Raw genomic sequence first — 14,735 nt, 5'->3', positions numbered from 1 at the left:
ATGGTGAGATGCTTAGAGCCATCGACACGATCACTCCTGAGTGCTCCCACCATCACTGTGGAGCACATAGGTCACCTTGGTATTCCAGTGATCTGCATGTAATGAAACAGGTCAGCAGCTGGAGCACAGGTCGTGTAAATCTTGATCCAAACCTGACCAAACATGGGTAAGGCCAGAAACATGGGTATTGGCCCTACCATGTATCAGTGGTGGTGGTGAAGAAAGCTTACTTCTCCTCCACCATTGCTTCCACAGGTAACCGGCCAGCAGAGCTTTCCCAAATGGTAAATAGGCTTTTGTCATCTGGTCAAGAGAGTGCTGTTCTGAGAGTGCCTTGGAGGCCTGTTTTAACAACTTTGCAAGGCACTTTAGGGACAAAATCGATCAGATTCGAACAGAGTTGGATGCCACAGTTAGAGCAAGTCCAGCAGACGCATCCAGAGCACTATCTGTTCCACAGTGTATTGGATTAGTTTCAATTATTACAGCCTGAGGATGTGGACAAGCTGTTTGAAGAAGTGCATCCCACCACCTGCCCCCTTGACCCTTGTCCATTCTGGCTGCTGAGAATTAGCCATACGGGACTGACTAGGTGGGTCCAGGGAGTGACTAATGCTTCTCTGGGAAGTAGCATCTGCTTTGAAGTAGGTGGTGGTGTGTCCCCTCCTTAAAAAGACTTCCCTGGACCCAGAAGTGTTAAACAACTATTGCCCAGTGGCAAATATCATGGTATCCTGGAATGTCTTGAGAAGGTGGGAGTTGGGGGCACTGTGCTTCAGTGGTTCCACTCAACCTCCAGAGCCACTTCCAAAAAGTAATTATGAGAGGCTGCTGGTCAGCACCATGGGCTCCTGCTGGGAGGAAGGGCAGGATATAAATCAAATAATAAATTAAATAAATAAATAAACTATTCTGTAGTGTTCCACAGGCTTCCATCTTGTCCCCATGCTGTTTAACATCTGTATGAAGCCACTGGGAGCTGTCATCAGGAGATTTGGAGTGAGGTGCCATCAATATGCAGATGACACCCAGCTCTGTCTCTCTATTCTATCGGAATCAGGAGAGGCAGTTGAGGCGTTGAACTGGTGCTTGGAGGCAGTGATGGACTAAATTTAGGCTGAATCCTGAAAAGACAGAGGTGTTATGTGTCCAGAGTTCCCATGTCCAGGAGGTGAGAAAATGTCCTGTTCTGGATGGGGTTGCTCTTTCCTTGAAGGAGCAGGTCCACAGCTTGGGGGTATGCCTTGATCCAACACTCACTACAGCAGCCTTTCCCAACCGGTGTGCCTCCAGATGTTGTTGGACCACAACTCCCATCAGCCTCAGCCATTGGAAATGGTGGCTGAGGCTGATGGGAGTTGTGTTCCAACAACATCTGGAGGCACACTGGTTGGGAAAGGCTGCACTAGAGGTTGAGGTGCATGTGGCTAGAAGTGCCTTTTTCCAGCTCCACATGGTTCCCCAGCTTCTGCCCCTTTTGGAGAGAGAAGACTTGGCCACATTGCTCCATGCTCTGGTAACCTCCAGACTAGATTATTGCAATGTGCTGTATGTGGGGCTGACCTTGTAGATGACTTGGAAACTGGTCCAAAATGCAGCAGCCAGATTACTGGCGGAGGTTCCTTTTAGAAGTCATATAACAGCTGCATTGGTTGCCAATTCATTTCCAGAACTAGTTCAAGGTGCTCACGTTAGTGTTTAAAGCCCTAAACAACTTAGGTCCCAAATATCTGAAAGACTGCCTCCTTCCCTACAGATCCTCTTGGGTGTTGAGATCAGCAGAGGGGGCTCTTTTGGTAGTTCCGCCACCCTCGGAAGCTCAGGGGGATGGCCCAGGAGAGGACATTCTCTGTGACAGCCCCTAAGCTGTGGAACTCCCTACCGAGGTGTTTGGCAACTTCGCTGTACCATTTTAGGCAAATGCTGAAGATGCACCTCTTTACCCTGGCCGTCAACACCTGAGATGTATGTTTTAAGGACCCACCCTATTTTCTGTGATGTTTTTAACTTTTTTTTTTCATTAATTTTTATTCAAATTTTTAAAGACAAAAAACAAAACAAAAATTATTAAACAATAAAATAAAATGTTGACTTCCGATTTATCGCAGATCAGCTATAAGTCTACAATATATAACAATCCTGTCTCCTAAATTATGTTATAAAATCACTTTCCTCCAGTAGCTATCTTAACTAATCGTCAAATCTCATAAACATTACTTTATTCTTCCCACAAAAAGTCAAAGAGAGATTTCAATTCCTTGAAAGATATATCTTTCAATTTTTCTCCAGATAAACATGTCGACCAATCCATCTCATTCAAATCCACTAGGTCCAATAATTTCAATAGCCATTTTTCCATTATCAATATTAATTCCATCTTCCATCTTCAATAATCCTGTTAAGTCCAATAATTTCAGTAACCATTCTTCCATTATCGATAATCCTATTAAGTCCAATAATTTCAATAGCCATTCTTCCATTATCAGTATCCCATAATAATCTTGTTATCATAGCCATAGTCCAAATAAACATATAGATTAATCCATCTCGTCAAACCAGTTTGATCCAATGATTTCAATAGCCATTCTTCCAATATCAATATTGATTCCATCTTCCATCTTCAATAGTCTTGTTCAGTCCAGTATTTTCAGTATCCATTCTTCCATTATCAGTATCCCATATTAATCTTGCTGTCATAGCCATAGTCATATAATAAGAGTCTGATGGGAATCTCCCTCATCACAAATCTTTTCTTGCCATCAATTCTGAATATGTTGCTGAGATATTGTTGTAAAGTCACATCTCTACTCTTCTTTTTTACAAAATGCACTGGCTCATCTCTTAAGAATTTTTCCATTGTCCCATATCTGTAGCCAATTCCATAGATTTTTTCTATGTCAAACTCCATCACATCATTCCAGTCCAAAAAATTATCCAAGACATTGATAGCTTTATCTCTATTATCTTCATTAATTTTTTCAGAGACAACGTTAAGTTCCAAGCAGTAAGCTTTGTTCCTTGTATCCATAGACTCCAGATCTTTTTCCAATTCTACATTTGTTCCAGTCTCCAGAGCCTCTCTCACAGAATCCACTATTTCTTTAAACTCCTGCGTCATTTTGCTAAATTCATTTTTCATCTTCTGTCTACCCTGTCTCAGGGTTTGTTTCGTTATCTCAATCTCATCCATTATTTTCTGAAACATGATTTCTTCCATGGTCTCAGCCCCTTTCCTGATTGCCATTCTTAGAACCACAAAAACAAAAATTATTTCAGTCACAATTGGGTTAATATTCCAGGCTCGATGAAGTCGCAATGTAGACAGTACAGCCTGCCTTATCTCTTATGTTCAGGAATACAAAACAAATTTAGTTCCCAGCTTCAAAAGAGTTAGTGGCGTTGTGAACAAGTAGATTCGTCAAAATGAAATAGACCAAAAAGAAAATAATCCCAAACATATAATGCTCCAAAGTTCATAAATCAAATTTATTTATTTATTTTCCCTCCACGAAATAGAAATCCCTCTTCCGTTTATATCTTTAAAATGCACTTCCAGGCCAGCTTTTTGCAATAAAAACTAAGATAGGCTTTTTCAATTTCTTTCCTCCTTAGTTTCGTGAATAAAGGAGAAAATTTTTAACTCACCCAGAAGATCTTTATAGCTGATACATTGACAAATCTCTTTTTGCAGCAATGATTTAAACCAAATGAAAAAAAATATATAGAAAGAAGGGTGCTTGCTTGTTTAAGTCCGTTCTTCTTTAAAGAAAAGATAAACGTGTCGTTTATTCAGCTAGAGCATGATGGACGTCCTCCGGCATTGCTGGCTGAATCTTCTCTCATAAATTAATGAGATCCAGTCCTCCCAAACAAAAACAGGCTTTTATGGTTAATCTCTATGTTTCTCCCTTCCCGAGAGAAAATCTTCATCAGTCAAAAAGAATGTTCTGACTGATTTACGCTGAAAAAACTTCTTCTGAGACGAGAGCTCGTCTCGAAAAGCAGGCACAAGCGAAGTCACCCTTCCCGGAAGTCGATGTTTTTCACTTTTTTAATTATGTGTTTTAAAATTGTAGTAGCCTGTCCTGGGACCTCTGGGTGAAGGGCGGGTTAACAGCAACAACTTCTTCTACTCCTTAATGGGCCACCATTTGTTCCATTTGTTTTAATGGGTGAGGGAAATGCTGCTTAGAGAGGCTCACCAAATAGTGCCCAGGGTTTCCATTCTAAGTCTAGATGAAAGAAGTGTAAGAGCATAAAAGTCCATACTGCATCTACTCCACCATAAAAGCAAGCACAAGCTTTCAGCATCACGAAAAAGGAGTAATCCATCATTCCTCACCAGCTCATCTGAACATGGCCATTAGTACACATAGTCAAAGGCTTGAGGAGTATGGAAAGTAACAGGAATTTGAGTGGGAAGGACTCATAGTTTTGAAACAACTAGGAAACATTCTGATAGATAAGATAGAGTCTATTCACCCCCTCTATTTTTTCAGGACACCAGCTTCCAAATTCACCAGTCTTACAAATTCACTCTTTATGGTATGTAGCTTGTGTCCTTCAGGTTTTGGAGAACCCTAGGACTAACAAATAGTTTAACCATTCTAATCTTCAACCATATGAAAACCTGGCCCAGGGTATGGGGTTTTGAGTGTACCTAATTACTGTGACTTGACAAAGGGTGTTGTGTGTGTGCCCCATCCATACTTCACTTCACCCTACCCCAAACTCACTTGGTGAGGCTACAGTGACAGGGGACTTCTCTGCAAGGCATTCATACTTCTTTAGCTCCTGGGTTGCTGCTGTAGCCAGCTCAATGTCTATGCACATTCTTAAAAATACGAAGGTGATCACTGTCCTTACTAGTCAGAACCGCAAACTATTGCCTCAGAATGTGGAGGTTTCATTTATCTATCTTTTATACTAACGGGGAACACATTCTTCCAGTGTGGATCCTTATGTAGCCAAAAGCACCACTCACCCGCAAGAGCAAGTATCAACAATCTTGGGGAAACCCCAAGGGTTGCAGAAGTGCAAAAAAAGTCACAAAACAAATTAGAAGAGAAACACACACACACACAGCAGAAAAGCCCAGTGAGGACAGAGCATGCTCAGTGGTCATGGAATGTTGACTGAGAGGGAAAAAACAGAAAACTATGGAGATGGGAAAATGGAGAATCCTGGAAGATGACATGCCTGGCTAGATAGGACCACGAAAGGAGCACCCCAGACAGCAATTTTTGTGTTGCAGATTCCAGTTGCTCTAAATAATTGCCACTGATAGGCCTATGCACTATTTATTTATATATTCACTAATAGGCAAAAAAAATGCTGTTTAAGAACGTACCAATAGCCAACAGATATTTCTATTGAACTTTAAAAAGCAGGGAAATTGGGCAGCTATAGTGAATGCAACAGGGAAGCAGGAGACCTGACCTCCTCTGAGAGATTGTACTGCACTACAAATTTGTAAAATGTGCAAACACAATTTGAGTTGGTCTTTCACAGTGCAATCCACTTCCTGTGTAGCTTGGAAGAATTTGGTAACATGTGCCTCTGAACATATGGTGATGGTGGCAACACCTGCCATCTCCAAAGCTGTAGAATTACATTTTTGTATGTTTGTTGGTGTTCTTACTTTGCTTCTTGCCTGTTACTACTGTGTTATATTTCCTTCATTATTCATTCTAGAAAACTGTGTCAATTTTATTTTTATTAATTTCAAAGTATTTTTATTGGTCAATGTCATATGATGTAAAATCAGACTGATTACAATTTGTTGCTACTTAAGCAATGAATCTAGCTGCTGGAAAAAACAAACTTGGCTTGCCCAAGAAGCATGTGTTCGGCCTGCTATGCTTAAACCACTTAGGGAAAGGAGGGCATGGTCAATTAAAAACATAAAGCACACCTAGAATTTTGCTAGAATATATTTCACCTCCCACTGTTTTATCTTGTGCAAACTGAGACACTCTTCATGTCCACTGGAGACTATTCTGCAGAATAGTGAGTCCCATTATACCATAATTATTTTTGGAGGTTTTTTTAGTGTAAATTTTGCAAACTGTTACTGTAGTTCACAGAAACAGAAGCAAAAGAGAATGATTTACTATTAAAAAAAATCACTAAAACTGCAAAGTAAATGAAACATATTTAAAGGGACTATCTAAACTATATCAACTGTCTTAATATTGTTGCTTTCTCCCTGCTAAAACAAGATCAGCACAGCACATGTCATGTTTCTGTTATTTGGGCTGATTCCAGGTGTTGCTACTACTCACCATATGCTCAGAGGTAGTTTGTGAAGGGTACTGAGAGTTGCTAGGAGAGGCCCTATTCCCCTCACAGAGTTACAATCACCCAAAGAGTGTTGACTGTTAAACTACTCTGGCCACTGGAGCTCTGTCAGGAGAATAGGAGCCTCCTAACAACTCTCAGCAACCTTCACAAACTACACTTCCCAGGATTCTTTGGGGGAAGCCATGACTGTCTAAAATGAGATAAAGGTCTGGTGTGGGTGTGGCCACTTGATTAGCCAAGCCAATCAGCTATGAGTCTGGTTTTTAGAACACTGACAGTTGGTTCTTACTGAGCATGCCTAACATTATAATGGACTTCAATGTTAAATTTCTTAAATTAATTGGAAATCAGCCAGGCATTTTTTTTTAACTTTAAAACTACAGAAGATGAAGGTCAGAGTATGGGGCAAGGTCAGTAATATAATTACAGGTACTCTGAACATGGCTGATTTTTAATTAATTTCAGCAAATTATGAGAACTCTGACAGAAAAAAGTCCAATGGGGTCTGGATTTTTCTCTTGTTTTACACTTTGAAGTCTCGATTCTCTCTGAGTGTTTTGTGTATTACTATGAAAACCTAGAGTTTCTTAGTTTAGGACTTTAAGTTTTGTAAGGTTTTATTTTGAAATGTGCTTATGGGAAGCAACAGAATGGCATGGGGGGTATTTTCAATTTAACATTGCAGAATGCTAAAAACCCATCCTGGCTATTGTATACAACCACTCTCATGGCTGTATAATTCCTGCATCCATTCAAATTGGTGATCATTGTTGCATCCTGTGGTTGTGTATTCCATATTAATTTAATAATTCCTAAAGAAGTAGTAGATGAAAATGTATTTCCTCAATACAGTCAGAAATGATATGAGAAAATATAGACAGAGGACTTGAGATATTGGAAAAGTGGTCTCCAAATGTAGTTCACTGTTACATGCTAAATTTAGGTATCCTGCTTTGGTACCGTTTGAGTTGTAAGGACTGACAGTGCTAGTATGAAAAATGGCTGCAAACATTGTGCCTGTTTTAGAGCCATTTTATGTCCTCTGAAGCCAAACATCATGCATTTATTTGGGATATTTTGATTAATGGAGTCATTTTTAATATTGTTTCAAATGTATGTTATTGTTTTATAGGACAAAGTGGATCTTGGCGAGTTGATGTTTTCGCTTTGCTATCTTCCAACCGCTGGTAGACTAACTATCACTATAATAAAAGCTAGAAATTTAAAGGCAATGGACATAACAGGAGCATCAGGTAGGAATATCTTTCATTCCAATTTTAAGGTACTTCTTCATATAAAGTGATCATTCACCTATCTACTGACTGTCCTTAGATTTTACAGATGATCCCATGTAGTACATGCCCATCCTAGCATTCTCTTACCTGAGTTCTTTCTTTGAGCACTAAAAACACAATAATTTATTAAAGGGAAAAATGTATAATTGTTCTCAGCCACTTCATTAATATTATTCTGTATAGGGATAGTGGGGCTGTGCCATGTTGCCTTTTTTAAACTTTTAGGTGTACATTGTTACACAAGTGATCTAAAGTATGGCCAGGCACCAGGCATGTTTTCTGCAAATAATAATGCTCGGCCAGTTAGAAATGTATCCCAAACACAACTGACGTTTGCATGTTAGACATGCACTCCACCCACTATAAATAATTTAGGGATACCAAACTACCCAGCTATTTTAATTGGGATAGCAAAACTATCCCAGTTTCTTTTCGATGCTTCTTGCAAACCTTTGGGTTTGATGAGCCACAAACATGGTATAATATGTACTGAAGAAGGGCAAAGCCATGATCTTGCCATCCACTGTGCACCATGATATGGTGGTCAACAGAGAGAAGAAACATCATCCTGCACTACAATGCCACTAAACATAGGGTAGATACCTGGGACCATCCAGCAAGGACAAATGTAGTTGCAAACAGAGACAACTGGTGACCAGTGGCACTACTTGCACTCTTATGTCATTTGGGGTGTGAGTGTGACGTAAGGATACAAGGTGACATTTTGTTGCACACTTCTAGTATTTTCATAAAAATCTTCTCAGGATACAATTTGGTCCCAAATTCAGTCTTTTGATGCAAATCAACCCCAGTTTTTATATGGAAATCTTATTGGGGTATAAATATGCCTGAAGGAATGAATAGTGCCATCCAAATCACAATAGAAGACAAGGTTATGAATTAAAGAACATGCCTTCTATTTAAACTACCAGTGAGAAGATTATAAAGAGAATGAATATGATTCCATGCATTGTTGCTTTCAACTTTTTATTTTAAAATAAACTAGCATGCTTGTTATATCCTTCACCCAGATCCCTATGTGAAGGTTTCACTTATGTGTGAAGGGAGACGATTGAAGAAGAGGAAGACTTCCACTAAGAGGAACACCCTCAATCCTGTTTACAATGAAGCCATAGTCTTTGATGTCCCTCCAGAAAACATTGACCAAATTAACTTGTCTATAGCTGTTATGGATTATGATCGGTGAGATATCTGGACATCTCTTAAAACTAATGACATAATCTAATCTAGTGACAGTAGTTGAAAAAGGAGAAGCCCAATCTTCCTGTGAAAGAAGAGCTAGGAAAAGAATGATTGACAGCAGGGGAGTGGATTTGGGTGGGGTTAGACTGAGTGTAGCTTGTGGAAAGAAGAGTGGAGAGTTTGGCTGTGAGGGACAGAGGCACTGAAGGGCAAATTAGATGAGGGAGATATTAAAGCAAATGTTTAAAAGAATTAGGATAGCTTAAGATAGTTAAGTCAGGAAACAAGAACTATTCAGACTCTGTATATAAAGACTGGTTGTTCTGGAAGTTATGTTCCCTAATTAAATATATGTTTAACTGTCTGTGTTCTGGTCTGGTTGGATTCTCAGGAGAATATTTCACCCCATGTGTTTGGTGTGGATGTAGTTGAGCCAGTATATAAATATATAAATTGTACCCCTCTCTGTAAGCCAGTAAGTAGTGGCAGCAGGTATTTTGAGAGTGGTCTGGACTCAGTGGAGTAGCTGTGGGACTGACCTTAGTAACCACCCAGGAACAGGCTCTTGTGAGGGGCCCTGGGAATGTCACATGCTTCAACTCCTCCTACTGGAGTTCCAGGCCAGTGAAGAGGTGACAGCCTGAGCACTTGCATACATCACAGGCTACACTCCATATCTGCTCACTGAAGATATTTCTGAAGCTTTATGAAATGGAAAATCAGCTAATGTTGGGCAATTCTTATTTCCCCTTTCTTAGTATCCCAGTCTGAGTGCCTTTTGCCTCATCTCTTGTGGTGGGGGAAGAGGGTGGAATCTTTCCAATATATGGGAGACACAACATCTTGAAATGGTATATGGGAGGTTTGATACCTTAAATAGAGCCTCCAGGAGTTTCTAGGGGATATATTAGAGCCCAGTATAGTGAGCTCTTCTCTTTATAGAACAGAAGTGAGGGAGAGGGATAGCCTTTTCTTTCTGACTTTATCCACTTGAAGCAACTTTGGTGGGTTCCACATTGCTGCTATGTTCCCTAGACAAAAGAGAAAATGTTGACAGCATGGACAGCAGGGGAGTATTATCCTTTCACATGGGGCTGACAGTAGTCTCCCATCCCTGTGGCTGATCAGGTCCACACCTAGTTAGCTTCAGCAATGCTACAACGAAATGGGCTCTCAGACCATTCCCTAGCCCTGAAAGTCAGTGAGACTAAAAGCCAACAGCTAGTTTCTGACCTCCATTATTTGTGTGTTACATGAAGAAAGGGGGTCGGGAAGCTTGTTCTCAGTAATATACAGCTCTGGTTTTTGTATAAGAGCTAAACTTCCAGTCCCTGAGGGCCAAACTGCATAGGAAGTTAAATATGTCTTTAGAGCTAGTGTAAAGATTTTTAAAAAATGTGGAAGGGGAGTTTATTTAACCCCTTCCTCCCCTTCTTTGGAGGAAAGGAATTTTCTGTGTAAATATCCTTTGCATGCTTTCTCTGATCCCATCTAGTTTGGTCTTTAGATGGTTCCCCCCATCCTTGGGGGGAGGGGTGTTGAATGACATGGTTCCTGAATGTAAAATTTTAAGAAATAAATATTATTGAACATTTTCACAGTGTAGGTCACAATGAGGTCATTGGAGTCTGTCAAGTAGGCAACGATGCAGAAAGCCTTGGGCGAGACCACTGGAATGAAATGCTGTCATACCCTCGGAAACCCATCGCTCACTGGCATCTGCTTACAGAGGTAAGACTCCTTCATCTGATATACTGCCTTTCCATTATGATGGAAACTATGAAAATGACAATAGTACTAGAGAAAATACCTTTTTGTTTCCCTTTTCAAATCAGAATCCATTTGCGTAGACTAAATCCTTTTAAGACACATTAGAATCCAGAGAGGCTTAAAACGAGATTGATGTAGAGATCCAGTAAAATCTGGTTCTCAGAGATTTTCTTTTTAGTGTAATGTTACAATACTTCCATCTTAAAGGTAAATCCAGATACTGTGCATATGAGGATTTTTATAAGATCTAAAACCTTGGGTGGACCAGTACATCCTAGTGTACTCGATTACATCTTTCTTTTGAAGATGATTGTGTCCACTGGATTACGTATATGAAGAAACAGTTAAAAGGGTTTAATGTTGCATTGATATACAAAGCAGAAATAGTGGTTTATTATCTTGTAACAATGTCATTCCACTGTTCTGTCCAGAGGAATGTCAAATTATGTTGAAATTAAAAATGTCCTCAGAGATCAGGACATACAGCAAAACCTCTCAAGTTACAATTAGATTCCTCTGTTTCTTTTGTCTTCATTTAGGGCCCTATTCCACAGAAATGTTATGCAGGCCTTCTGCGCATGGATGGCTGCCGAAGAGGCTTCCTCACTCTTTTAACCTATTCAGCAGAAATTTGGCATTCCTGTTGAACCCTTTCTTAGCCATTTTCTCAGGGGCCATTCCGCAGAGAGTCCAAAGGGGTAAAGACATCCCTTTAATTTCATTATTTAACCCTCATCCCTTTCCTAACCCTAGAATACATTAATCCCAAACTACAAGATGCAAAATCTTTGTTTGTTAGATGGAAATGTACTTTTGTTTCTGAAGCTTTCTATAATTTTGATTCTAACATAGATACCCATGTCTATCTGTAACTCCCATATTGTCATCTATTCTCCTTAAATTAATTGCATTGTTAGCCATCTTGTCTCAATCCAGGTGATAACTTGCACAATGCATTTTTGAGATTCGTGGAAAAGAACACATTATTTTTATTATGATAACTATTGTCATAGATGGAAAAGATGGAATTGCTGTGTTTTATATACCTAACCCCATTGTTCATTAGTCCAGCAGTCAAACTAGTAGTAGGCATTTTTGTATTTTCATAATATATGGATCGGGATGTAACAGTGATAGGGAAGTTTCAGTAAATTGGGTATCTCATCCCTTGTAACCATCAATGGCAAATGCCAGATGGCCCACACAAAGCTGGTAGAGCAGTACTAGGCTAGTATTGTACCTCCATAATTTATCACATGGTGTATTTTAAAAATAATTTACGGGCTCACCACTGTACAGCACAAGTGCAAGCTACTCCCACCATAGCATTTTGAGAATCTGGGTCTTGTGCAATATTATGAGCCATGATGTGGGTGGAATATGGCAGTTGGAAACAACTAAAGTACAATTAATGATACAAATATAAGTATTAAACAAAAAAAAGGATACATAAAATAATTAGGTTTCATATTAGGCCTTATCTATTGGTTTAAAAATGTTTGGTGAGAAAGCTTGTGAACCTCCTGCTGGGAGGAAGGGCAGGATATAAATCAAATAAATAAATAAAACCTCATTCTTCACCAGACACGTCCCAATCAGATGCAAAATAAAATAGGTTTGTGTTACAGCCAGCCTTGTTGATTTTCTTATATGATAGTTTTTTATCAGGTTTTGTTACTTAGATTACAATTTGTTTGGCCTAATTCAAATTTGTTATATTTACTTTGCAGCACTGTTCCTAAAGGGTTTGAAAAATCTGAGCCCCCAGGTCATCTCCCTTTGGGAAAGGCCGAATAAACTGTAATCCAATTAGCAAATCTTGGAGAGAGACTTCCAACACAGCAGCAACACCTCATCTGAAGGAAAAAAACCCAAACCACTAAAGCACTTTTTACCTGGTATGCAAAGATTATTATAAACCAAAATGTGAAGTGACTATCAGCCCCTTAATGGAAAATATTTAGACCTATACATCTTTGTTACCTTTTTTAAGGGTGAGGAGTTGTGTGTTTTTGTCAATCAGACTCTGAAAAGCCAGTGTGGAGAATGTCTGCTATCAATAACGTGCATCACTAAGTAACAAAGTGAAAAGCAAAAATAAATTTGAAAAGCCTAGTAATTCTGCTGTTGGAAGAACTTTCTATTCATTAAAGAGATGAAATATTTATATTGTTTGTGAATCCTTATTGTTAAATAACTGCTCCAAGTTTGTAGAATAAATCATCTCTTTAAACTATAACTTAATCTTATCCTGTTACCATATAAATAACAAGCTGGTACCTGCAATGAATTATTAGTGAAATGTTTAGCCATCTTGCATAGTGATAAGACCAAAACTGGGGTGTTGGGGAGTTGGAGAACTACATTTTTCGTTCGTCCTAGCAGGGCTAGCACCAGTCATGAGTGAGTCCTTGGACACCAGTCTGGCCTGGGCCCATAGCACCGTACACCACACCACACACTCCTGATGCAGACAGCATGGGGCTTAAATAAACCCTTCCACCTGACCTACCTCTCATGTCAGCGGGCATGCCCTATGCTGCGTGCACATGCCATCACCCAAAATGGTGGCAGGGGCATCAACCTCTTAGGAATGCACCCGCCACCATCTTGGGTGATGATAGGCATGCGCGCACACTGACATACTAATTCAGCAGGGAGGTGGGGCAGGCAGCCTTATTTAAGCCTGCACCACCTGTATTGGGGGGTGCATCCTTGGCCAGCACCGAACCAGGCCACCCACTGGCATCGGGCCTGCTTCCTGGCATGTCTGCAGGCCACTGTGCGTGTTAGCAACAACATCCAGGACTGAAACCTGAATTGCTCCAAGCTTTTCACATCATCTTCTGTTGCCTTGATTTCTTTTTTAAAACAGCAGTTAGAGAAAGAGCTTGTAGCAGGAAGGTCTCTTGGCCCATCACTTTTCTGATAGTGTCATGAGGATTATCATACAGCAGACCTTCTCTAGATTAATCCATTTTAACCAGCCCCGTTCCAAAACGGTTGGGAATAGTTAAGGACACTAAAGCATTTAAGGCTGGCAAATGATTTTTACACCCAGCTTTTCCTCCAGCCATATTTTCTGAGTAAGAGCAAAAATAGCGGCCATTATAGAAAAATCATCATTTCCAGCATGCTATTGGATGGAATTAGATTATCTATGCAATTGGTTCCTTTTATGGTACACCATATGAAAAACAAAAATTGTAATTGTGCTGAAATACTTTGCAATTTAAAGCAAATGGAAGGAGCAATTTTTGTTATGCCATATTCAAACTAAGCATCATAAGCAACAGAAAGTCATTTTCACAAATACATAAGAAAAGATTAATGCATGCACCATGTAGCCTCCTCATAGCTCTCCAGTGTGAATCTGCCTATTTTCATCTTGTGACAATTTCACATACATGGAATAATTGGTCTGTGTCCCATTTATGTCTGTGTTTTTTAATAAATCCTTTAAAAAATCTGCATAGGCAAGGCACCTACAGGGATGCCGCCCCGGGCTCTTACTGGGAGGAAGGGCAGGATATAAATAAATAAATAATCATTTTGCAGATTATGCGGACTAATCCACATATCTATGTTGCAATCCATGCATGGCCCCAGGTGGCTAAGGTGGTTTGGTCCCAAAAAACCTATAGTGAATGGAATTCTTCCCACATCCCTGTTCCACACCTTGTGAGGAGCAACCCATTCTTTGACTGTTAAAAGAGCGTTCCTGGCTCCCTCTTTGAGTTTGCTGCTATATGTCCAATGCAGGCTGCTTCTCCCAATGTACTTCAGAGGTATAGTCATTGCTCTTTGCAGAGGTTTTCACTCATTTGTGAAGACTTTGTATACACACTCATCTATGCCGTGTCTTGTGTTCCATAATAATTAGCATTGTTAATATTGCCTTAAATTTAAATAATCGTCAATAAAAAAGAAACACAAGTATTATTTTTATTTTTATTTTATTTTATTATTTTAAATAAGATGTAGCTAGATGCTGGAGTTTTAAAATAAAAGTTGGAATGCTGGACTTGAGCTAGACAAAACTGATTCTGTAACTTCAAGATTTTATGGCATTAGTGAAATTTGTTCTGTTCAAAGTTCATAAGTTCTAAAATCCCATACACTGTGCAGTTCCAAGTGGAATATATTAGCTGATGGAACCACACT

General features: G+C 39.6%; 1 protein-coding gene across 2 annotated transcripts in view; it reads left to right on the top strand.

The window, feature by feature from the left end:
* Positions 1 to 12,679, top strand: part of SYT9 (synaptotagmin 9) — a 145,537-nt gene extending 132,858 nt beyond the window's left edge. The window contains exons 4-8 of one of the 2 annotated variants that reach the window (XR_009760620.1): positions 7,436 to 7,556; positions 8,630 to 8,801; positions 10,403 to 10,532; positions 11,111 to 11,269; positions 12,302 to 12,679. Coding sequence is in view for 1 of the 2 variants with exons in the window: in XM_061610509.1 (XP_061466493.1) it covers positions 7,436 to 7,556; positions 8,630 to 8,801; positions 10,403 to 10,532; positions 12,302 to 12,313 (435 nt within the window). In the remaining variant the exon portion in view is untranslated. The remainder of the gene's footprint in view (positions 1 to 7,435; positions 7,557 to 8,629; positions 8,802 to 10,402; positions 10,533 to 11,110; positions 11,270 to 12,301) is intronic. The other variant, XM_061610509.1, reaches the window with a different exon arrangement.
* The last annotated feature ends 2,056 nt before the right edge of the window (positions 12,680 to 14,735 follow it).

Source organism: Rhineura floridana, chromosome 2 (genome assembly GCF_030035675.1).
Source record: "Rhineura floridana isolate rRhiFlo1 chromosome 2, rRhiFlo1.hap2, whole genome shotgun sequence".
NCBI lineage: Eukaryota > Metazoa > Chordata > Lepidosauria > Squamata > Rhineuridae > Rhineura > Rhineura floridana.
This window is presented reverse-complemented; position numbering and strand designations above follow the sequence as displayed.